General features: G+C 40.3%; 1 protein-coding gene across 4 annotated transcripts in view; it reads left to right on the top strand.

The window, feature by feature from the left end:
- Nucleotides 1–26982, top strand: part of LOC140728501 (kalirin) — a 723603-nt gene that overhangs the window by 367465 nt on the left and 329156 nt on the right. For all 4 annotated transcript variants that reach the window (XM_073047309.1, XM_073047304.1, XM_073047303.1 and 1 more), the window contains exons 11-14: nt 4721–4912; nt 20178–20347; nt 20801–20975; nt 26002–26197. In XM_073047309.1, coding sequence (XP_072903410.1) covers nt 4721–4912; nt 20178–20347; nt 20801–20975; nt 26002–26197 — 733 coding nt within the window. The remainder of the gene's footprint in view (nt 1–4720; nt 4913–20177; nt 20348–20800; nt 20976–26001; nt 26198–26982) is intronic.

The following is a 26982-nucleotide window of genomic DNA, read 5'->3' as shown; positions in this document are numbered from 1 at the left end:
CTATCTATCTATCTATCTATCTATCATCAGGAGCACAAAATGAAATTTTCTCTGACTTCGCTTACATCTTCTGCAGACTCAGTGTGGATGGATATTAAGTTTTGAGAAGGTGACAGAATGAAAGGAATATAGACTGGGGTAAATACTTAGAAAGGTGATAAATTCAGTATAATGAGGGGAAATATGAGATCATTCAATTAGGTGGGATGAATAGAAACAATATTTTTTAAAGGCGAAATTCTAATATGTAGAAACACTTGGAATTTCCAATAAGGGAATTCAAAAAAAGCTAAATATAACTAATATATAAAATAAAAAAAGCTAAAATACAGAAACAGCAATTAGGAAAGCAATTAGGAAATAGTATGTGTGCCTTTATGATTAACATTTCAAATTAATGACTTTTAACTCAAAGTAGCCATTAATTAAATTTACATAGTAATCTGAAGAGAAAATCAACAACACATTTACTTTGATGAATTATACCATATATTCAAACGTGTCCACCTTGACATATTGGAATTTGCCGTTGCAGAATTTCAGCTTCAGAATGTAGAATTCTCAATAACGTTTTGTAATTGGGACCAAGAACAAGAGGCCTGCCCAGCTGGAACTGATAGAATTATTTTCACACCAGAGATAACTGCTGACACTCCCTTCTCATGTTGTATGTGTTTCGCAATGGGCTGTTTGTGGCCATCATCCATAATTTAGTTGATAAGAATACTATAACCAGAAACCTATGGTACTTTGAAGCTTGTTCTCGGTTCATCCTGAACAGGTAGAGCTTCTCTCAAACTGCATCAAACTGTGCTTATGTTGACTCATAATACATAGGTCAATTCTCATTCTCGTTAACAAATTTGGTGCATTGATGTTAGTATCAATATTGAATAAAGCAAGAGTATGGAATACTATTGAAAAATTCCTATTTAGGAGCAAAATTCTGTGAAATTCTCTCAACATTTGGCTTTTAGAATACCATCAATATTATCTTTAACAGGTTTCAACCCATTAAAATCTATCTTTAGACCAAGAAATGCGACATCTGATGATATGAAGATGAACTTCAACCGGTCCTGATTCACTTTGTGATGGTGGAGTCACTTTAGCACTTTCCCCAAAATATCTACATTATCTTTTGCACTACCTGCTACATTAAGAAGAGAATCAAGATGTTGTTTATTGCGATGTGGAAATTCTTAAATGACCATTTGATTCTACAAGGCAATTTTGTGCAGGGGTTCCAGTTGACTGTTCCTATCTATATCCAGCTGTACATAAGCATACATCTGGTCAAGCTATGTAAGAAACCAGGATCCTGACAGATGTGTTTATAAGTCCTGAGAGGATGATCAATAACTTTCTTCACTGCTGAATGTCTGACTTAAAATTAATTTGTGGTCACCTCACAATCTACTGTTTATCTGCTTTTAGTACTATTGGAGGTACCCAATCATAATTAGTACTGTGATCAGAATTCCCATTTCTTTCCAGTTTCTGAAGGCCGTTTTTCAATTGGCTCTTCAAGGAATAGTGGAAATAGCCTTGCTTTTCCATAAAGTTGCATCCATTGATTTCTGTGTTGGTATTGTCCTTCACACTACTGGTACTTCAAGACCCTAGCCAACATATTTTACACAAACTTCTCCTGATTGTCTTACTAAGGGGAGGTGATGAACCAGATTGATGTCGATCAGTTTTTCCACAGTGGAAAAACCCTCAGTTGTGTCAAACTGTACCACCAATAGCTTGCCATTGTTCAGGACTGGGAGTGGCTACAAATTCCCATTGATCACATGATGAAGATTTGGGAGTTGAGCTTTGACTGCAGTTTAACATTGGCTGGCAAAAACATGATTTCCTGGTTATACTCAGGAGGCTAAGAAGTGACTTTACAAAGATTTAAAATCATAAGGAGCACAGATGAGGCATATAGTCTTTTCCCAATGTAGAACCAGAGATCACAGGTTTAAGGTGAGAGGGAAGAAATCTAATGGAGATCCAAAGGGCAGGTTTTTCATGCAGAAGGTGGTAACCATGTGAAACGAATTGCCAGAGGAAGTAGTAGAAGTAGATAACGGTATGGAATTTAATGCATTTGAGTAGGGTGATACGGGCAAATGGAATTAGCATAGATAAGGTGGGTGGCGTTGTGGATGATGAAGTAGGTTTTCAAAGCTTGCAGAGAGATTTAGGCCAGTTAGAAGAGTGGGCTGAATGATGGCAGATGGAGTTTAATGCTGATAAGTGTGAGGTGCTACATTTTGGTAGGAATAATCCAAATAGGACATACATGGTAAATGGTAGGGCATTAAAAACTGCAGTAGAACAGAGTGATCTAGGAATAATGGTGCATAGTTCCCTGAAGGTGGAATCTCATGTGGATAGGGTGGTGAAGAAAGCATTTGGTATGTTGGCCTTTATAAATCAGAGCATTGAGTATAGGAGTTGGGATGTAATGTTAAAATTGTACAAGGCACTGGTAAGGCCAAATTTGGAGTATTGTGTACAGTTCTGGTCACCAAATTATAGGAAAGATGTCAACAAAATAGAGAGAGTACAGAGAAGATTTACTCGAATGTTACCTGGGTTTCAGCACCCAAGTTACAGAGAAAGATTGAACAAGTTAGGTCTTTATTCTTTGGAGCGTAGAAGGTTGAGGGGGGACTTGATAGAGGTATTTAAAATTATGAGGGGGATAGGTAGAGTTGACATGGATAGGCTTTTTCCATTCAGAGTAGGGGAGATTCAAACAAGAGGACATGAGTTGAGAGTTGGGGGCAACAGTTTAAGGGTAACACGAGGGGGAATTTCTTTACTCAGAGAGTGGTAGCTGTGTGGAATGAGCTTCCAGTAGAAGTGGTAGAGGCAGGTTCGGTATTGTCATTTAAAGTAAAATTGGATAGGTATATGGACAGGAAAGGAATGGAGGGTTATGGGCTGAGTGCAGGTCGGTGGGACTAGGTGAGAGTAAGCATTCGGCACCGTCTAGAAGGGCCGAGATGGCCTGTTTCCGTGCTGTAATTGTTATATGGTTATAGATAAGCATCATATTTGGGGCGGACAAGTTAGGCTGAAGGGCCCCATTATGTACTGTACACCTCTGTGATTCTCACTTGAAAGGTCTTTTGGGAGGACAATATAATCACTCACTGTTTCTCCTATACAGTATTCTTCTTACTTCTGAACTACTGCAAATAACTTTGATTTCTATGGAACTATGAATGCTCAATACTTGCCAGAGCTGACTCCCTTATCTTTTGTTTTTTTTACGGCATTCTCAGTTCTGTCTTCTAACTCAACAAGGCTGTGAAATGCATTTTCAACGTCTCCATATAGAAATTTGAACAATTCACGTACTTAATTATACATTTCTAGACGTCTGTCAAGATGGTTTATATTTGAACTGCCATTTTCCTTCTTAGACCACAATAATGCCACATCTTTCATCACCTGTGTGTTTTGCATGCTAAGTCTTCCTGTTCTGCATTAATTTGTACTTTAATTTGTGTGGATTTAAGAGTAACTGTAAAGCGATTGACGCAGCCTCCATATCTCTCTAAAGTAATCCCTCATAGTGCCTGTGCATATATACTCACTGAGCCTGTACCCCGTAGCTTCAAGATTGAGGAACTTTTTTTTTGCCATTTTCACCTTAACATTATGGTGTCTGTTACCCTAGGATGGGTAAGATTCTTTGGACTCCAACAGCAGCTTCTCTTCCTTCAGTTTTTTCCACCAGGGCCAATTCATGAAGGCTATTCAAAAAGGTAATTGATGGTGATGATTATGTTTTTTTGGAGTTGAACAAAGACTCTGCACAACATTGTCAATAGGAATTGTGCGTTAAAGCTTTTCTACATGAAGTACTTGGACCCAACGCACTCATCTTAGAAGTCTACCATGTTTCAGCTGGTATGGAACAACTTCCTCATGTTGAGGAAGTCACACACAGTCAACTTCTGTTTCTCAATATTAAATGTAGTGTCTGGAACATGAGGACCCTCATCGACTGTTCCCAACACACAACGAATTTTTAAACAAAGCACATGGTGCTTACTGTATATGTCTTATGTACACAAGATGAAGTTCTTACATTTCATTATTATACAAACGTTTGTAATTTATTTAATACACCACTGTGGCAAATTCTTAAAAAATGAAAAGAAATGTTAACTTTTTAAAAATGCTGGGTAAAGTATTTAAAAACAAAGAAAGAAGGACTGAGTTAAACTAGATTTTGGAAAATAATTTATGCTAGTGTTGTGCTTATATATTTTACTGATATATTTATTTTCATTCAAAATTGGAAACAATATCAAATGAAGTAACATTATCTGGTGGATCCAGAACTCTGTGTACTTGATTAGGCAAATATTTTTGTGTTAAAGACAGAATGCAAGGAAAATGCTGAAAGAATTAACTAATGTAAATGGAGATTCCAAGGATTTCATAGATAAACTTGCACTTTCTTATTAGTGTCGATGATATTCTGGTGCTTTAGGGGACTATTACAATCATATGAAATCTGTTGTTGACAGTTTATTCTGTTTTTGCCATTTTTTCAGATACTTCTTTGGTTTTTTTTGGAGGAGAATGGTGAACAAAATTTGTTTAGCGTTCAATAGTTTACTGCTGGGGTTATCGCAGGGATAGTAAACAGCCACAGTTTCCAAAATCCAGAAGTTGTTTTAATTTTCTTCTCATTTTCAACTAGAACACATACACTAATGCTGATAAATTGCTGGAGGCAGCTGAGCAGCTGGCTCAGACCGGAGAATGTGATCCTGAAGAGATCTACAAAGCTGCACGACACTTGGAGATCCGGATTCAGGATTTTGTTCGAAGGGTGGAGCACAGGAAACTTCTGCTTGATATGTCAGTGTCGTTTCATACCCACACAAAAGAGGTAATGTATAATCTTCAATTATATTATTCCCCTTAGCATTTAAATTACCATTGACATCACCATAAGGAATATTATATGACATTTACCTCATGGAAAGGGCCTTGTAAAAACCCACAAAGGTTTATAAAATTGGGATTGCTGGTCCATATGTTGGGGAAAATCTTTGATAAAACTTTAGCATTAAAATAATTGCTTTTTGAGCCCAGCAGAGAACAATCAGAAGTGTAAATTTTATATTGATATTCCAATTTCATGCATTCTTTGTGGGGTCACCTTCTGGCACTTAGTTCAGTGTTATGATTTATTTTAAACTGCAGATTCTGGGAATTTGAAATTTTTTTTCAGTATGAAACATTAACCATTTCTCTTTTCAAAGATGCTGCCTTTCCTGCTGAATTCTTCTATATTTATGTCATCTTTATGAAATGGCCAATAGCATAAATGCTGTGATCTTACCTGTAATACAACGATTCTTAACAGATTATTGCAACTAAGCTTGATTAAAAACAGTGGAGGGGGAAATTCAAATTTCAAAAGCAAAAGATAGGCAGTTGACAGAGACTTAAAAACTACAACAAAAATGCCATAAACAATTAGCAGGACAGACAACATCTGTGGAATAGTTATTACGAGGGGTGATTGATAAGTTCTGGCCTAAGGTGGAAGGAGTCAATTTTAGAAAACTTAGCACATTTATTTTTCAACATAGTCCTCTCCTGCATTTACACCTTCAGTCCAGCGGTCATGGAGCATACAGATCTTGGACCTCCAGAAAGTGTCCACAGCAGGGGTGATTGATAAGTTCGTGACCTAAGGTAGAAGGGGATGAGTTATTAACTTCAAACTTTCTGCATAATCACTCAAAGAGTTGAACTGCATGTGCATGTAACAAGAGCTGTATAACTCATTTCCTGCTACCTTAGGCCACAAACTTATCAATCACCCCTGCTGTGGACACTTTCTGGAGGTCCAAGATCCATATACTCCACGACCGCTGGACTAAGTCTGTAAATGTAGGACTATGTTGAAAAATCAATGTGCTGGGTTTTCTAACACTGACTCCTTCTACCTTAGGTCACAAACTTATCAATCAGCTCTCGTAGTTTCTGTGGAAAGAGAAAAAGATTTTGTGTCTCGGGTCATTTTCTGTTTTTCTTTCAGAATTCCAGCATCTGAAGTTGTTAATTTTAATTTCCATTTTTTTGCTGAACTTTGTTGGAATGGCCTTTGGAGACAAGGGCAAAAACATCAGAATGGGAGAAGGGTGAGGAGTTAAAGTGACTGGACTTTCATGGTCACACCTACAGACTGAATGCAGGACAGGCACCCAGTCATGATCTGTTTTCCTATTGTACAGGGGGCTACATTGTGAGGAATGAATTCAATATAGGGCTGGAACTTCACCTGGATCTTGTAATGGGGCCCTTGACAGTGGGAAGGGAAGGCATGATGAAGTGTTAATTGCCTGTAGTTGTATGGAACGGTGCCATGAAAAGCGATGTATTGATAGGAGTGAAAGAGTGGAACAGAATGTCGCTCATATAGCAGTGCGACTGGTAAACCCATTGGAGAGAAGAGCATAACGACTTCAGACTGGGGCATCTCAAAATCTCATTGGAGAGGGGAGCAGAGTTTCTTCTCTGTCAGTATTCCAAAAGATCCGGCAACCGAAGCTGAGTGCTGATTTCCTCACAGATGTCAGATATTCTCAGCAAAATTGTGCTCTGCTGTTGGACCCTATAGGGAATGCTGCTTATTCACAAATGACAGCACTGATGTTAGTTCAGAAATTTCATTATATTTTCAAATCACTTTGCTCATCCTAAATTAGCTATTTTGCAGTATTTTCATTTAGAATTACTTTTTCTCTTGCTTAATATTTATTAATGAAGTCCATTTTGTTTGCTAATAGTAATCTCTAACTCTTAGTATCCCTCAGATGGCTGAGAAACTCCTGATAAATAGCAACCCTCTCGTGCTGCCACTGGGAATGTGGAGCAGTGTGAGGTGAGCTATATGGCCCTACAGGTGTCCACGCCAGGTTTCATAGGGGCCACATGTAAAAAACAGGAAGCTGGGGGGAAACAGAAGTTTCTGAATGAGCCATGATAAGTTTACTGTTTTACTAAAATATTACAACAATGAATAAATATGCAATATTAGATCTCCTATTAGGAAACAAGTTAGGACAGGTGACGGAAGTGTGTAGGGGAACACTTTGGTTCCAGTGATTATAACACCGTTAGTTTCAACTTGATTGTGGATAAAGATAGATCCAGTCCTCGGGTTGAGGTTCCAAACTGGAAAAAGGCTAAATTTGAAGAAATGAGAAAGGATCTGAAAAGCATGGATTGGGATAGGTTGTTCTCTGGCAAGGATGTCATTGGTAAGTGGGAGGCCTTCAAAGGAGAAATTTTGAGAGTGCAGAGTTTGTATTTTCTGGTCAGGATTAAAGGCAAATGAATAAGAATACAGAACAAACATGAGGAGATCTGCAGATGCTGGAAATTCAAACAACAACACACACAAAATGCTGGTAGAACACAGCAGACCAGGCAGCATCTATAGGGAGAAGCGCTGTCGACGTTTCGGGCCAAGGCCCTTCATCAAGAATACAGAACCTTGGTTCTCTAGGGATATTGGAACACTGATAAAGAAGAAAAGAGAGATGTATGACATGTATAGGAAACGGAGCAAATAAGGTACTTGAGGAGTATAAAAAGTGCAAAAAAAACTTAAGAAAGAAATCAGGAGGGCTAAAAGAAGACATAAGGTAGCTTTGGCAGTCAAGGTGAAGGATAATCCAAAGAGCTTCTACAGGTATATGAAGAGCAAAAGGATAGTAGGGGATAAAATTGGTCCTCTTGAAGATCAGAGTGGTCGGCTATGTATGGAACCAAAAGAAGTGGAGCAGATATTAAATGGGTTTTTTGCATCTGTATTTACTAAGGAAACTGGAATGAAGTCAATGGAAATAAGGCAAACAAATAGTGAGGTCATGGAACCTATACAGATTGAAGGTGCTTGCTATCTTGAGGCAAATTAGAGTAGATAAATCCCCAGGACCTGACAGGGTATTCCCTCGGACCTTGAAGGAGACTAGTGTTGAAATTGCAGGGGCCCTGGCATATATATTTAAAATGTTGGTACCTAATCTGGGAAATTATAGGCCAGTAAGTTTGACATCGGTAGCAGGTAAATTATTGGAAGGAGTACTATTTACCATTTACCTTGTATGTTTTACCTTGGTTTTTCCTTCCAAACTGTAACACCTCACACTTGTCTGTATTAAACTCCATCTGCCATTTTTCAGCCCATTTTTCCAGCTGGTCCAAATCCCTCTGCAAGCTTTGAAAACCTTCCTCACTGTCCACTACACCTCCAATCTTTGTATCATCAGCAAATTTGCTGATCCAATTTACCACATTATCATCCAGATCATTGATATAGATGACAAATAACAATGGACCCAGCACTGATCCCTGTGGCACATCACTAGTCACAGGCCTCCACTCAGAGAAGCAATCCTCCACTACCACTCTCCGACTTCTCCCATTGAGCCAATGTCTAATCCAATTTACTACCTCACCATGTATACCTAGTGACTGAATCTGCCTAACTAACCTCCCATGCAGGACCTTGTCAAAGGCCTTACTGAAGTCCATGTAGACAACATCCACTGCCTTCCCTTCATCCACTTCCCTTGTAACCTCCTCAAAAAACTCTAATAGATTTGTTAAACATGACCTACCACGCACAAAGCCGTGTTGACACTCCTTAATAAGTCCCTGTCTACCTAAATACTTGTAGATCCTATCTCTTAGTACTCTCCCCACTCGTGCTAGCAGAAACACCGATCCCTCCCCCCCCCCCCCCACCATACAAGAGCAGAAATCTCCCCAAAGAGACCCCGATCCAGAGTCCGTCAAAGCTACAGTTCAGAAACTAGCACTTCGGTATCTCAGACAGGCTCTCTCCATCGAGGGAGAGGGAAGTTGCTGCAGCAACAATGAGAGTGGAGACCAGCATCTCGCTGTTCTGATGTTACAATCTTACACACCGCTTCTCCAAGCTCGCCCCCCCCACCCCAACCCCCATCTCGAGGACTAACAGGCTTCTCACTCTCCATCAAAAGAGAGAGAGAGGGATTACTCGAGTTGGGGGGCCTACCTCCAACAGTACCTGGTATCAGTCTGCTGTCTCGATGCTCTAGTCTTGATGTTTAAGTCACCCACGACACTTCAATCAGTGAGATCGGTGAGGTAACAGGTCACCCACAGGGTTGGAAGAATATTATATTTTCATGTACATCTCTCCCATTATATATAATATATAAGACATAACCTGTTTCAGGATAAATATTGACTGTATATCAGAATAATTAGTACAGTGGAGCAAGAAAACTTCAGTTGCTAATGGAGACTATGGAGGATGGGGGCCACAGAGGTAAATGAAAATCACGAGTCACCCACAGCAGAAAAGTGTTGAAAACCACTGCTGTGGAGAATTACCAAGGGTATAAATATTTACTGGATATATGCTGTCATGGTTTAAAATACACCTCGGATGACTGATAACCTGGGTACTGCAAAGTCTGAAATGGATGTAATAAATCGAATCTGTCTTCCATTGGCTTGAGTGAGTAAAGAGCAACAGCTTGTGTTTATATAAAAGTTTTAACATTGTAAAACAGGCAGAGGTACTTAACAGGATTTGAGTAAAATCCAACACCAAACCATATATTTCAGGGAAGAGCAGAGCAGAGGCTAGTGTATAGATATTTCAGAACATACAGCCAATTGTGGAGCATCAGAAATGGAAAACTGGAGAAGCTGTAGAACCTGGAGCGGCGGTACAGTACGATAGAGAGTTTTGATATCGCACAGCATGGACACTGGCTCTGAGCTAGTGAGTTCAGGATGACCCCTGTAGCAATCAATTCTAACCGAAGCAATTGCACTGCCGGTGACCCCACGGATTTGTTATACTTGCATAACGTGCCCACAGCTCCAATAATGACTGTTTCAAAGTCAGAAATAGGTGATTGACCCTTTGTTAGCAATTAGAAAAAAAAGATCTTGAAACAATGAAACTTAAGCATACCCAAGTGTAATTTGAGCGTAATTGAGCAATCAGCAAAAGATACAATGTTCATCTGTCCCCAGCCCCAAACTACTATGAACAAAGCATGAATACGTAACTCATTCCCTTTTCTTTTATCATGCCCCCTACTCATGTAACTAGTTACCATAATAAGCACATAGCACAGAATACAACACTGACAGAGAACAGATACATGTCTCCTACACACCCATTTACACTATTCAAAAGCTCATTTCATTTTATTCTCCCCACTTTCTCATCAACTCACCCTCGTTCTATCACTAACTTACACACTCTAAGGAACTTATGGTGGCCAATTAACCCGCCATTCATCACGCCTTTAGAAAATGGGAGAAAAACAGGGTACCTGGCGGTAACTTCACACACACATCAAAGAATCTGGGTTCAATGTTGGAAAGTAGTGCTGAGGTAAAGGATCAGCCATGAACTTACTCCAAATCCCCCTTCTGTTCCACTTTGTATCTTATTTAGTGTTGATTTTCGAATTTCATTCTCACTCAGGCAAAGAGGAGCTTCACTGCACATCTTTCCTTCTCAAGCATAACATCGTTAGTTAAAATACCTACATTTAAATGAATGATTAACACAATTATATGGCATTAATTTGAAGTCTATTTATTTTAACCACTGAACCCAAACAATAGTAATAATGTCATTGTAAACAGTTTTACATCCAAAAGACCAGACCGAGGTGCATCACACAAAGGTGTAAATGAACCAATAAAGTAACTATTTGTAAGACTCTGGAAAATAATATCACTAGAGATATTCAGCAACACACTACTTATGCAAAGTGCTCCACCCTCATATAAAATAGTTTTGGCTGGATAAGAGACAGGTTTATCAAATATAATTTTGGTCATTTGTTGAATAGCTACTGCTGTCAGCTTAAAGAACTGTACTGAAAAGCAGCTAATGGCATAGGTGTACATTTGAGAGAATCAGTTCATCACAGCCTGTAGCAATTCAAGATTGGCAAATCAGGAACAGAACTTATTTCATTTTACTTTTCAAGCCATTTTTCAATTGTACATTTCAGTAACTGAAAATAATTAAATCATTATCAGTCCAACTGTATCTTTCTGAAACCTGCCATTTGTGAAGCTGTTTTGTTTACCTTCCTAAAGCTGGGGTCCTGAATAAATATTTCTTTGTCAAGAGTCTACATAATACAGAGTGCCCCCGACTAGATTAGAGTTGCAGACAAAATGGCATAAAATGGGAAAGTTCAGTCAACCTTTTCTTCTAAGTGCTGGATCTTCAACTAAAATTATTTCCAGTTCTTGTTATTGCCCAAGGAATCAATGATATATAAAGAATGAATTCCCAACCTGATGTCCACAGATGTCTTGCTTAATGGTATTGCTCCATGGCATAGAAAAGGTTGGGAAACCCTGGTATGAAGGCAATTTAGGAATGTCCTACCGAAGTAAAGGTTTCAGCCATGATCCCATTGAATGGCAGCATAAAGCAAGCACAAGGGCCAAATGGCTTCACTTTTTCCTTAATTCTTTCTGACATGTCTGGACATACAACAATTACACCACATACACATCACCGGTCAGTGGACACAATGCACAAGTTAGTGCAGCTGTCCTGTATCTCTGGGGCCTTGGGTTTGATTCTGATCATGGGTGATGTTTGTATCACGTTTGTACTTGTCCATTGATTATTTGCGTTTCTTCCTTGTGCTACAGTTTCCCTCCACGTTCCTGACAGGCGCTGTTAGGTTAGGTGTGTATGAATCAGTAGCGTTGAACACTACTAAAAGAACTAAAAGGCATTTCATGAGAATGTGAGAAGTAAATTACAAGGACACACAGGAAATGGAAATCAGACCAATGGAGTTGCTCTGCTGACCTCCTACATAGACCTGATGGATTGAATAACCTCCTGTGCTGACTAAAGGAGTCTGCCAGAAGAAGCAGGATCTCCCAATGGCCACTCATTTTAGTTCCTCTTCCCATTCCCATTCCGATACATCAACCCATGGCCTCCTCTACTGCCGTGATGAGGCCACACTCAGGTTGCAGGAACAACACCTTATATGCCGTCTGGGTAGCCTCCAACTTGATGGCATGAACATTGATTTCTCAAACTTCTGGTAATGTTCCCCCTTCACTATTCCCCATCCCCTTTTCCCCTCTCACCTTATCTCCTTCCCAGCCCATCGCCTCCCTCTGGTGCTCCTCGTGCCCCCCCTTTTCTTTCTTCCATGTCCTTCTGCCTTCTCCTATTAGATTCTCCTTTCTCCAGCCCTGTATCTCTTTCTTTCACCAATCAAATTCCCAGCTCCTTACTTCACCTCTCCCCATCCCAGTTTCATCAATCACCTTGTGTTTCTCTCTCCCCTCCCCCCACCTTTTAAACCTACTCCTCATTTCTCTCTCCAGTGCTGATGAAGGATCTCAGCCCGAAACACCGACTGTGCTCTTTTCCATAGATGTGGCCTGACTTGCTGAGTTCCTCCAGCATTTTCGTGTGTGTTGCTTGGATTTCCAGCATTTGCAGATTTTCTCTTGCTAGTAAAAATTTAATAGCCTGTTCACTAAGAATGGCTTCTTGGATAAAAGACTACATGGTGCTTGGTTTTAACACCTCCACTTCAATTGCAATACAGAAAGTTTTGATGGAACTAAGTTGGCTTTGATGACAAAAATTTTATTTTAATTCGTTCATAAATTTTCCATTTTAAGGAACTTAACTGAAAATATCAATGTATATATTAATATGTAAATTTTATAGACTGCTACACGGTTGTGAATAACCTCTTTTATTCTATGCACTTCAAAATCATGAGGCAGATTTTGCATTGTATGCCAAGATCACATGCTCATGCTAATTTTCTATAATTTTAAAGGATTAATAAGTACCTGGCAGTGAAAGATCTTACAGAAGAAATCCTGCAATGCAATAAATTACACAATGTGCTGTATATCTAAATTCTGACATTCATCCAGACCTTCAGTTAGTTTTATACTGATTAAACCTTGCTTTAGTTGTCATTCTTCAGTACAAATATAGATTGCATACTGTCAGTGGATGCTGTGGATGTGGTTATTAAACATCACTGATAACGTTTATGGTGAATGATTAGGATATTGCTAAAAATAGTTTGTAGTTTAGAGTGTGAATGTCATAACTAATTGGTAATATTCTAGGAACAGTACATATCAGTATTTGAAAAAGTGAGGATGGATGAGCGAAACTGTTTTCATGGTCTGGCTAAGAAATGTCGTCGTATGACTCCAAGTATAACTGTTGTACAGTTTAAAATCAGGTTAATCTGGAACGGTGTAGTTTGTCCACATTTCTGGGTACCTTAGGATCATGGAAAATTTACAATAGGTCATTTGACCCACCATGTTGGCTGAGAAAGATCAGCCCAACTTGATCTAACCTTCAAGCATTAGCCCTGGAAGTCATATGTCTGTCTTAGCATTGCTTTTCCATTACATAGATATGGATAAAGCAGATAAGAACATTTACCTTTATTGCAGACCTCCTGACATTTCGATGCACATAGACTGCACTCGTATCTTTCAGAAACCTGCTGAGCAATTTCTGTGGGAGCCATCACTATCTGCGCAGGTCTCTCTGTTCATCTGAGAGAAATAACTCTCCACCCCACCCCACCCCCACACCACTCATTCACATCCCATTAACCCGTGGCTTTCTTTGCAGCAACTCATCCTTGCAGCAAGAAATCACTTTCATAGTAATGTGCCCCTTTTAAAGTTGCTTGGAAATATTGAACCTGCTGTATTATATTGTAACAAATTTCATTTGCAATGTATCTTTATGGAAGATGACGGCTAAAAGGAACATCCTTACTCTCAATGTAGTTTTGTGTAGGGAACTCAAGAGCCTCAATGAACTTTATGACTAGAATTTGCATTCTTTATGCTCCTTTCATACGCAGCATTTGTATGACCAAAATTCTGCTTTAATGACATAAAATTCTTTGAGCAATTTTGTGGGCCTCTACTTGCTGCATAGTTTAGAATTAATTCATATTTTTATTGTAACCATCTTTGTGTAAATCTGACATCAGTTGTATTTTTGAACATTATTTTTGTATTTTTCACTTTTCTCCTCGTATCTTATACCACAAAATGCCTTTTTTTCACTATCCAGAGGCAGACAGGGTGGTGAAAAAGGCATGTAGTACACTGACTTTCATCAGTCAGGTCATTGACTGTAGGAGTTGGTTAAAGTATAAAAAATAATTAATTTCAAACTACATTGCAAGAGGGGCCCACAAAATTGCTCAAAGAACTTTATGTCATGAAAGCAGCATTTTGGCACTATGTTGTAGTTGTCTAAGTGTGGTGAACTACATATACCTGTCTGGACACGCCCCCCCGCTGACTGCTCCTGTGGCTCCTCCCACAGACCCCGGTATAAAGGCGATTGGAGGCACTGCTCCTCCCTCAGTCTCCAGGATGTTGTGTGATGGTCTCTTGCTGCTGACAGTGCTTTCTTCCAGCTAATAAAAGCCTATCTCTCGCCTCATGTCTCCGTGAGTTATTGATGGTGTATCAATAAGTCAATGATGAGACCATAGTTGAAGTACTATCAACAGCTTTGGTAACCCTGTTATATGAAAGATTGCAGACAAGATTTACAAGGATTTTGCCAAGATGAGAGAGATTGTGATATAGGAAGAGGTTGTCCAAGCCAGGTCTTTATTCCTTGGAACATAAGAGAATGAGGGATGACCTTAAAGAATTTTTTTAATTATGCAAGTCATAGATAGAGTGGGTGGTAACAGCCTTTTCCCAAGGGTAGTGATCATAGATTTAGGATCAGTGTGGGAAGGTTTAAAAGGAGCCTGAGAGGCAACATTTTTGCACAGAGGGTGGTTATATGGAATGAGCTGCTAGAGGAAGTGGTTGAAGCAGAAACAATAATACCATTTAAGAAGGACTTGGATAAACACATGGAAGAACAGGGTTTGGAGTAGGTGTTCCCAACCTGGGATCTACAGACCCCAAGTTTAGAGGGATATAGACCAAACTCTGGAAACAGGGATCAGCTGGGTGGGCACTGTGGTTAGCATGGATTCATTGGGTCAGTGCGCCTGTATCTGTGCTGTATTGATCTATGAATCTATTATTTTTTCTCTGAATAAACATCTTCAAGTTGTATTATAGATAGTTGCTTGTATATAATAAGCTCAACATTCATGTTTATTAATATAGATGAAACTCACTATGCAGTGAGATTTTTACTGCTAGAAGAATTGGTATTTAAGGTAATGTTATGGAGCTAGATAGAACCTGGGAGGTTAACATATTCTAAAAAAAAGCCTCCCAAAATAAATTAAATAGTAGTGCAAAAAGAGAAAGGAAAATAATGAAGTACTGTTCATGCATTCATTGTCCATTCAGAAATCTAATGGCAGAGGGGGTCCTTAAAGGTGGATGCCACCATTTTGAAGCCTCCTCAATCTGTTAACATCAATAAGACCAAGGAATTGACTGTGGACTTAGGAAAGGGAAGTTGAGGGAACAGATACCAGTCTTTATCAAGGGGTTAGAAGTGTAAACGGTGAGCAGTTTCAAGTCCCTGAGTGTCAACATCTCTGAGGATCTATCATATTGATGCAATTACAAAGATTCACAACAGTGGCTATATTTCATTAGGAGTTTGAGGAGTCTTGGCATGTCACCAAAGACTTTTGCAGATGACTACAGTTGTACCAGGAAGAGCTTTCTAACTGGTTGTATCACCACCTGGTATGGAGGGACCACTTCGCAAGATCAGAAGAAGCTGCAGGAAGCTGTAAACCCCTCCAGCTCCATCATGCAGCTTCCCCAGCATGCAGAAGATGACTTTTTCTCATCACAACATCAAGGTGGAAGTACAGGAGCCTGAAGACACACACTCGACATTTTAGGAACAGCTTCTTCCCCTCTACTGTCAGATTTCTGAATGGACAGTGAACCATGAACACTACCTCACTTCTTTTCTCTTTCTTTTTGCACTATACACACACACACACACACACACACATGCTTGTAAGTTCTAGCATGTTATTATCTATTGCAATGTACTGCTGGTGCAAAGCAGTGATATTAAATTTGATTTTGCTTCAGTATATGATTTTATTAACTTTTTATACTATTTGCTTAATTTTGTGGCCTCCGTCGGTCGTGGTCGACCATGGGTACTGCACTTCTGGTAGTCACTGGTTTGTCGAGCAGTGTCGACTGTGGCTATTGAGTCCGATCCTGGAACGGCAGGCTCTGCCACAGTTGCTGCACGTGTAGGGCATTGTGGAATTGTTGTCCGCTGTCCGCTGTGCTTAATAGTCATTATATAAACAGCTATTTACTTCCATTTTTATAGTTCTCATTTGCATCAAAAACTGTCAAGAACATTTCAGGGAGTGCCACTGAAACTAATGCTATCTAAATCATTTGCTACTATACATCAGGGTGCAGAGGTCCAAGGTGATTGGCCTTCTGCATCTGGCCCAGTTAAATGAAAGCATGTGACAATAACAGACAGACCACCTGGCCCTGGGCCAGCAGGATCCAACCAAATCATGCTACTTAGAATTTGAATGGCAGGAGAGAAATCCAGAATTAAAGTGATATATAAAAATGAGCTACTGTAAGTAGCAATAACATTCTGAAGTAGCAAATTAATATTTTAAGTAAGTGTTGTTAAGATGCAGAAACAATTACACCAGGAATATGATGAAGATAAGGTTTTGGTACTTTCAGTTGAGCAGTATTTAGGAAACTGGAATGATCAGTCCATTGAGTACTAATAGGGAAATTGACCTCAAACATTATGAAATTTGACAAGCTCATGAATGTTATATTTGTATCTGCAATTGAAGACTCTTCAAAGCTGTCTTTGTTAGTGTTCAGCTAAAAAAATGACTAATGAATAACTATTACTTCACCGTCCTGTTGATAGGTTGGTTTACACATGTTGTGGCAGCAATTATTCACTGATAATCAAAGTCCTGTTGCTTTCTACAGTACCCTCGCTGGTAATGCATCAACTCTTGCCTTTCAAGCTTTTACAGGATTTTTCATCTTTTTAAAAATGTATGGAAATCTTACAACAAAGTACATGGTGTGGGGACACTTTCCGAAATGATAATAATGGTTTAAAGTGGGAGGAGAAAGATTTAAAAGGTCTGAGAAGCAAATTCCTCAGGCAGAAGGTGATACATACATGGAACGAGCTGCCAGAAGACCATAAGACATAGGATCAGAGTTAGGCCATTTGGCCCATTGAGCCTGCTTCACCATTCAATCATGGCTGATCCTTTTCTCCCCTCCCCAGCCCACTCCCCAGCCTTCTCCCCATAACCTTTGATGTCAAATCCAGTCAAGAACCTATCAAGCTCTGCCTTAAATACACCCAATGACCTGACCTCCACAGCTGAATGTGGCAACAAATTCCACAAATTCACCACCCTTTGGCTAATGTGAGGTTATCCATTTTGGTGGTGAGAACAGGAAAACAGATTATTATCTGAATGGTGGCCGATTAGGAAAATGGGAGGTGCAACGAGACCTGGGTGTCATTGTACACCAGTCATTGAAAGTGGGCATGCAGGTACAGCAGGCGGTGAAAAGGGCAAATGGTATGTTGGCATTCATAGCAAGAGGATTCAAGTACAGGAGCAGGGAGGTTCTACTGCAGTTGTACAAGGCCTTGGTGAGACCACACCTGGAGTATTGTGTGCAGTTTTGGTCCCCTAATCCGAGGAAAGACATTCTTGCCATAGAGGGAGTACAAAGAAGGTTCACCAGATTGATTCCTGGGTTGGCAGGACTTTCATATGAAGAAAGACTGGATCGACTGGGCTTATACTCGCTGGAATTTAGAAGATTGAGGGGGGATCTTATTGAAACGTATAAAATTCTAAAGGGATTGGACAGGCTAGATGCAGGAAGATTGTTTACGATGTTGGGTGAGTCCAGAACGAGGGGTCACAGTTTAAGGATAAAGGGGAAGCCTTTTAGAACCGAGATGAGGAGAAACTTCTTCACACAGAGAGTGGTGAATCTGTGGAATTCTCTGCCACAGGAAACAGTTGAGGTCAGTTCATTGGCTATATTTAAGAGCGAGTTAGATATTGCCCTTGTGGCTAAAGGGATCGGGGGTATGGAGAGAAGGCAGGTACAGGGTTCTGAGTTGGATGATCAGCCATGATCATACTGAATGGCGGTGCAGGCTCGAAGGGCCAAATGGCCTCCTCCTGCACCTATTTTCTACGTTTCTAAAGAAATTTCTTTGCATCTCAGTTTTAAATGGATGCCTCTCTATCCTGCGGCTGTGCCCTCTTATCCTAGACTCCTCCACCATGGGAAACATTCTTTTCATATCTACTCTGTCTTGGCTTTTCAACATTTGAAAGGTTTCAATGAGATCTCCTTCTCATCCTTCTGAATTCCAGCGAGTACAGACACAGAGCCATCAAATGTTCCTCGTATGATAACTGATTCATTCCTGGAATCACCCTTGTGAATGTCCTCTGGACCCTCTTCAATGCCAGCGCATCTTTTCTTACAATACTCAAGGTGAGGCCTCACCAGTATCTTAAAGCCTCAGTATCACATCTCTGCTCTTGTATGCTAGACCTCTTGAAATGAATGCTAACAATGCATTTGCCTTCCTCACCACCGACTCAACCTGCAAGTTAACCTTCAGGGTGTTCTGCACAAGGACTCCCAAGTCCCCTTGCATCCTAGAATTTTGGATTTTTTCCCTGTTTAGAAAATAGTCTGCACATTTATTTCTCCATCCAAAGTGCATGGCCATGCATTTTCCAACATTGTATTTCATTTGCCACTTTCTTGCCCATTCTCCTACACTGTCTAAGTCCTTCTGAAACCCACCCGTTTCCTCAACACTACCTGTCTCTCCGCCAGTCTTTATATCATCTGCAAACTTGGCAACAAAGCCATCTATTCCATCATCTAAGTCATTTATATACAGCATAAAAAGAAATGATCCCAACACCGACCCCTGCGGAACACCACTAGTCAGTTGCAGCCAACCAGAAAATAATCCTTTTAATCCCACTGGCTGCCTCCTACCAATCAGCCAATGCTCTAACCATGCCAATAACTAGAGGTGATAAAGACAACATTTAAAAAAACACTTGGACAGATACATGAATAGCAAAGGTTTAGATCAGGAGATCCCTACCTTTTTTATGTCATGCACCAATACCATTAAGCAAGGGGTCCATGGACCCCAGGCTGGGAACCCCTGACTTAGAGAGATATGAGCCAAATGTGGGAAATTGAACTAGCTGACGTGGGCAAAGACCTTGAACAGAAAAGCCTACAAAAAATAATGGATATGGCTCAGTCCATCATGGACAAGGTCCTCCCTACAATTGAGCACATCTACATGGTGCATTGTCAAATGAAAGCAGCATCCATCATCAGGAACCCCCACCACCCAAGTCACGCTTTCTTCATGCTGCTGTCATCAGAAAGAAGATACTAGAGCCTCAGGACTCAGACCGCCGGAACAGTTATTACCCACCAACCATCGTGCTCCTGTACCAGCAGGGATAACCTCACTCAACTTCACTCACCCCATCACTGAACTGTTTCCACAGCCTATGGACTCATTTTCAAGGACTCGTAGTCTCATGGTCTTGATATTTATTGTTTATTTATTTATTATTATTACTTCTTTTTTCCTTGTATTTGCACAGTTTGTTGTATTTTGCATTCTAGTTTTTTTTGTGCACCCTGTTGGGCGCTTTCTTTCATTGATTCTGTTATGGTTCTTGGGTTTAGTGTGTATGTCCGCAAGAAAATGAATCTCAGGGTCATATATGGTGACATATATGTACTTTGAGCTAGTTATGTGTTAGAAATACTTAGCAAGTCAGACACCATCTCTGGAGAGGGAAACAGAGTTGATAAATGTGGTTGATGCTCTTCTTTAGGACAGAGTTATGGCAAAAGCATGATGCATAGTGATGAAAAGAATTTAGAAACATGGGCAGTCTACAAGGAGGAATTCAAACTTTTAGATATACCTTCTGAGGAATACATACCCAAGCAGTAGGTAGCAAGCCTCAAGATATGTAAGGACTGTGCCTTACTCCTGTGGTTCATATCTCATTCCTAATCTTCACCTCCTACAGCTTTGGGCATGGATGGAGGAACTCCAGAAGGAGCTACTGGAAGATGTTTGTGCTGACTCAGTGGATGCAGTACAGGACCTTATCAAACAATTTCAACAGCAGCAAACAGCAACACTTGAAGCAACCCTGAATGTCATAAAGGAAGGGGAGGACCTCATTCAACAACTCAGGTGAGTGATGCAGACTAAGTTTAAAAAAAATAAAATGAGGCACTACAGTTACCTTGAGCTGTGTTTATTTTAGATTATCGTCATGGCAAAAGGCACTTGAACATGCATACTCCCATTTGAAATGTGATTGTATGCTTCCAATATCTTTGGAGATACTTGTTTAAAATATTTTTATTCATGACAATCCTAAATTTGTGTAAATTAAAGCTAAATCTTTTGATAATAACTTGAGAAAGGAAATCAAATGTCAGTTTATAGACAAGACATGTAACTTACTGTTTATTTTCAAGTAAAGCATTTCAATTTTCTTGTTTTCACGCTGAATGAACACTGAATGCACTCCATCAACCCTTTTATGTCTTGTGCTTGCACAGTTGAGTACAGTTGAAAGCTTGCAGCCACAGCTTTCTGCTTTTTGGATTGTTTTAATGTTAAACACTTGGTTTGCCGCAGGGACTCTGCAATCTCCAACAATAAAACCCCGCACAATAGCTCCATCAGCCACATTGAGAGTGTTCTCCAGCAGCTTGATGAAGCCCAGGGGCAGATGGAAGAGCTTTTCCATGAACGAAAAATCAAGCTAGATATTTTCTTACAACTTCGAATTTTTGAGCAATATACAATTGAGGTAAGTTCTTGGCCCACATGGGAATATTGACCGTTACTGAAGGGACGGAACAAACGTGACTTTTTCTTGTAAGATGATGCCTGTAAAATTGGGAATTCAATGGTGACAGCATTCTAAGTTTAGGATTGAAATGGATTGAAATAAGAAACACAGCACGTTCAATGATTTCTTATTTCAGCTTATCTCTGGTTAATGTTATCACATCACATGATAGTTTGATAGTAGGACAAAATAAACAACTTAATTAAAAAATTGAATTTCTGTTTTTCCAAGGAGATATGACAAGATCTCAGATCATAGCTTGTTTCATAAACTTGAATAAACTCATTCTGAAATATGTTTTTTTTTAAATTCCACTATATTTAAACCAGCATATAAAGAAAATCATCAGTAAAAATGGTGAGATTTAAAATGCTAACCTGTGTCAGTAGGCAAACAAGGGCAAGGAATCCTGGTGGATTGTGCTGCCAACACACACTAAATGCTGGAGGAACTCAGCAGGCCAGATAGCATCTATGGAAAAGAGAGTACAGTCAACGTTTCGGGCTGAGACCAATCAGCAGGACTCTGCTGAAGAGTTTTGGCCCAAAATGTTGACTGTACTCTTTTCCTAGATGCTGCCTGGCCTGCTGAGTTCCTCCAGCATCTTGTGTGTGTTGCTCAGATTTCCAGCATCTGCAGATTTTCTCTTGTTTGTGATTTGATTTTGTTGCCACTCTCTTTCGAAGATGAATCAGGGTTCTGCTGCTGTGAGCAGAACTTTGAAGAACCACTGAGAGTTGCAAAGGCAGAAAATGTGTTCTGTGGCACTTCAGTGACCATTGCTCAGGAAAGATCTGTAACACATCTACTTACTGAGCTGGCCATTATTTGAAGGATAGCTCCCAGATTAGATTTGCAATAAGAGGTGAGTGAATCAACATGAGTGATAGGCCAGTTTAACTTCTACTTCTTAAATCTGTATCTGCAGATACATCTGTCTATGACAGTGAGTGGCTACCACTTTGTCTTTATAGAGACAGGATTTCAATCTCCATATGGAGGACACTCTCCATTGTGTTATGTGGCACTAGCATACTTCTAAGTGTGCTGAATTCAGATGAGATATGGCTACACAAAATTGCAAATCCATGAGGTGCAATCATTGATAGGAATTGGCAAAAATAATTTGGAATAAATAGGTAATTTTTGGATTTGGAAATTGGGTTTAGTGGAATGCCATAGAGATCATTGCTAGGTCCAAGCTGTTTTCAATATATATAAATCATTTTGCTGAGTGGATATCTAAGATATCGAAGTTTACTAAAGAAACAGACTGTGTTCACTTTGAGGAGGATGCAAGGAAATATGGACAGGCTGAGTGAATGGGTGAGACACAGAAGATAGAATATACTGTGGAAAAATAAGAGATAATTTATGTTGGTAGAAAAAGTTGAAAAGTTAAATATTTTTAAATGATGTGAGATTAAAAGCTGTTATTGGTCAGAGGAACCTGTGTGTCCTTGTACACAAATCACTAAGAGTTGAAATGTAGATAATATGTAAACAGTTAGAAATGCAACTGATAATTTTGTTTGCAAGCAATGTCTTGGTCCAATGCCCAATGAGACCAATCTGGAATTGTGCATACAGGTCTCCTCTCCATAGCTAAGGAAGAACACACTTGCAAAAGAGGAAGTGCAGTAAAAACTCACCAGACCGATGTTGAAATAGCAGATCCTATATTTTCTTACAAAAGAATATAAGAAATAGGAGCAGGAGTCGGCCATCTGGCCCATCGAGCCTGCTCCACCATTCAATAAGATCAAGGCTAATCTGGCCATGGACTCATCTCCACCTACCAGCCTTTTCCCCATAACCTTTAATTCCCCTACTATGTAAAGCTATGCAAAATTTTCTTGAGTTTAGAAAAATGAAAAATGTTCTCATTGATGGCACAATTCTGCTAAGGCTTGGCAGGACAAATGCAGCACTGATGGTTCTCATAGCTGGGGTGTCCAGAACAAATGTTATAGTCTCAAAGCTGCTTATTCAGGACTGAGATGAGAAGTAATTTCTTTGCACACTGGGGATTGAATCAAAGTGGCTATGGACACCTCTTCAGTAAATTCAAGTTAGTGATCTATAGATTATTAAGGGATTCAAGGGATATAGAAATGGTACAGGAAAGTGACAATGAATTGAAAGATAAGCCATTCATCAAGGCCCTCCATTAGTTGGGGTTCAACATGGGAGGTGCGTCCTAGCTGTCTACATTCGGTCGATACACAAACTATGAAAACCAGGGCAGTACAATATGGAGCATCCAGCAGGCTCTCCCTTTCCACACAGCTGATGACTCAAGAAGAACAGCAAGAGACCGATCCATTTGACACTAGCACCATCGCAAGAGTTGCCAGGCAGCGTTGAATTCAATGCAGGACTGCCTTAGGGATTCCAAATCCAGATTTTTCTCAGGGTTTATCCCAAAAACCACAAGGTATACCCAAAATGAGGAGGTTTGAGATCAGAGTTTTCCTTCTCCTGGATGAGCGGCCAACCCAGGCTAACAAGCCCCATCTACCCAAAGGCAACATGAGTGAATCTGCAGATGCTGGAAATAAATAAAATCATAAAATGCTGGCAGAACTCAGCAGGCCAGACAGCATCTATAGGAGGAGGTAGTGACGACGTTTCAGGCCGAAACCTCGGCCCAAAACGTCGTCACTACCTCCTCCCGTAGATGCTGTCTGGCCTGCTGAGTTCTGCCAGCATTTTGTGTTTTTACCCATCTACCCAAAAGCCATTTATCGAATGACAAAGCATGCACAAGGGGCCAAATGGGCCACTTCTGCTTTTGTCTCCTATGTTCATAATTATGTTCAGACATTCAGAGTGAACTGTAGGATCTTCAACAATATTGTAAAAGAGAGAAACATTGGTGTACAAGTTTGCAGATTCCTGAAGTTCCCAGCAAAGGCAGACAAAGTACTAAATAAGGCTTGTGGGATACTTGCTTTCATTGACAGGAGCGTTGAATGTAAGAACAAGAATACTATAGTACAGTATCATAAAACATGAGTTATACCACAGCTGAATAACCACAAGGTACCATTCAGCCCATCAAATCTGCTCTGCTATTCCATCATGGCTGATTTATTATCCCTCTCAACCCCATTCTCCTGCCTTCTCCCCATAACCTTTGATGCCCTGATCAATCAAGAACCTATCAACCTCTGCTTTAAATATATCCAAAGTCTTGCCCCCCTCAGCCGTCTGTGGCAATGAATTCCACAGATTCACCACCCTCTGGTGAAAGAAATTCCTCCTCATCTTGGTTCCAACTGGATGACCCTCTGCTCTGAGGCTGTACCCTCTGGTCATAGACTCTCCCACTATAGGAAATATCCTCTCCACATTCACTCTATCTATGCCTTTCAATATTCAATTGGTTTCAATGAGATACCCCCCCTCCACCATTCTTCCAAATTCCTGTAAGTACAGGCCCAGAGCCATCAAACCCTCATCATACCGTACGTTAACCCTTGCATTCTCTGTACTGTCTCCAATTCCAGCACATCCATTTTAGATAAGAAGCCTAACACTGCTCACTGTACCAACTGCCCCAACCATAACCCTATCACTCCAGTTCCCATCCTCCTGCCAAATTAGTTTAAACACTCTCCAACAGCTCTAGCAAACCTGCCCACGTGTTGGTGCCGCTCGAGTTTAGGTGTAACAGGTCATACCTTCTTCAAATGTAATTCCGATGATTCAGAAATCTGAGACGCTGCCCTCTGCACCAATTCTTCGCCAAGCATTCATAAGCCACAGGCAACAATCTAGAAATTCTTGAGTTCCATGAGGTCCTGTTTTTCAGCTTTCTACTCTATATTCTCACTTGAGGACCTCATCCTTTTTCCTAACTTTGTCATTGGTACCAATATGTACCACAACTTCAGGCTGTTTGCATACCTCCTTTTGGACTGCTGTGGACCTGATCCGAGACATTCCTAACCCAGGCACCTGGGAAGCAATATACCATCCGGGCGTCTTTCTCATGTCCACAGAATCTCCTGTCTGCACCTTTAACTATGGAATCCCCAATCACTACTGCAGTCCTCTTCTCCCAGAGCCAGACTCAGTCGCTACAGCTTCCCCCTTCTTAGGTCATCCACCCCAACAGTATCCAAAGCGATATACTTATTATTGAAGGGAATGACACTGGATTCCTATTCCCTTTGCCTCTCCTGACCATCACCCAGCTTCCTGTCTCCTGTAACTTAGAAGTAACTACCTCCCTGTAACTCCTGTCTTTCATCTCCTCATTCTCCCATATGAGCCAAGGGTTACGCAACTGCAGCTCTGGTTCATGGCCTTTGAGGAACTACAGCTCAATGCACTTTGTGCTGGTGTAGTTATCAGGAAGACTCAAGATCTCCCAGAGTTCTCACATCTCACAAGAAGAACATACCACTAACCTTGGATCTATTCTCAAGTTATGTGTTGATAGACGAAGAAAGAGAGAAAAAAACTACTTGTAGCTTCCACCTGTTCTTGCCTGAGTCTGTAGAGCCAAACCATCCCACTCTAACCCTGGCCCACACACATGATGGCCACTCCACTTACACCTCGCCTTGGCCATGTTACAAAACTCCCTAGAAATCTCCCGCTCCGCAGTCAAGTCCCAAAGGGCTCCACTTACTTTTGGAAACTGGCAAGTAAACTCCACGAGGAACTGCCTCCAGCTCTCTCTGTGATCTGTACTGAATGTATGTTAACAGCAATCTCACAACACTGATTCTTCAGCACGACCTGCTGTCTCTTTTAACTTTGAATCTAATTAGGATTTTCTTGTAAATGTTTCCCTTATATAGTATGAGTGTTCAACTGCTTAAACTTGCAATGAAGGAAAACTCCATTCAATATGAAACTATTTACTTTTATGAATTTTGCAGAAAATTAGGTCCTTAATGACCATCTTTAGAATAATGCAAATTATTCTTGCAAACTTTATCATTTGTCTATTTTTATGGTACATCATCAGGTAACAGGAGAGTTAGATGCCTGGAATGAAGATCTTCTCCGACAAATGAATGACTTTAATACAGAAGACCTAACTTTAGCTGAACAGCGGCTGCAACGACACACAGAACGGAAGCTGGCCATGAATAATATGACATTTGATGTAATTCAGCAGGGCCAAGATTTACATCAATACATTATGGAAGTGCAAGCATCAGGTACTGCAGAAGAGTTTCACTGCTTGTCTTTTTTTTACAATGGGTATCACAAAATGAGTGAATATGATTCATTCCACAGCATTATTCAACAATTTCATTGAACAGTACAGTACAGGCCCTTTGGCCCATGATAAGATCATAAGACCATAAGATATAGGAGCAGAAGTAGGCCATTCAGCCCATTGAGTCTGATTCATCATTCGATCATGGGCTGATCCAATTCTTCCAGTTATCCCCATTCCCCAGTCTTCTCCCCATACCCTTTGATGCCCTGGCTAATCAAGAACCTATCTATCTCTGCCTTAAATACACCCAATGACTTGGCCTCCACAGACACTCGTGACAGCTAATTCCACAGATCTACCACCCTCTGACTAAAGTAATTTCTCTGCATCTCTGTTCTAAATGGACTTCCTTCAATCCTGAAGTCATGCCATTTTGTCCTAGACTCCCCTACCATGGGAAATAACTTTGCTATATCTAATCTGTTCAGGCCTTTTAACATTTGGAATGCTTCTATGAGATCCCCCCTCATTCTCCTGAACTCCAGGGAATACAGTCCAAGAGCTGTCAGACGGTCCTCATATGTTAACCCTTTTGTTCCTGGAATCATTCTTGTGAATCTTCTCTGAACCCTCTCCAACGTCAGTATATCCTTTCTAAAATAAGGAGCCCAAAACTGCACACAATACTCCAAGTGTGGTCTCACAAATGTCTTATAGAGCCTCAACATCACGTCCCTGCTCTTATATTCTATACCTCTAGAAATGAATGGCAACATTACA

This window comes from Hemitrygon akajei, chromosome 5 (assembly GCF_048418815.1).
Source record: "Hemitrygon akajei chromosome 5, sHemAka1.3, whole genome shotgun sequence".
Classification (NCBI taxonomy): Eukaryota; Metazoa; Chordata; class Chondrichthyes; order Myliobatiformes; family Dasyatidae; genus Hemitrygon; species Hemitrygon akajei.
This window is presented reverse-complemented; position numbering and strand designations above follow the sequence as displayed.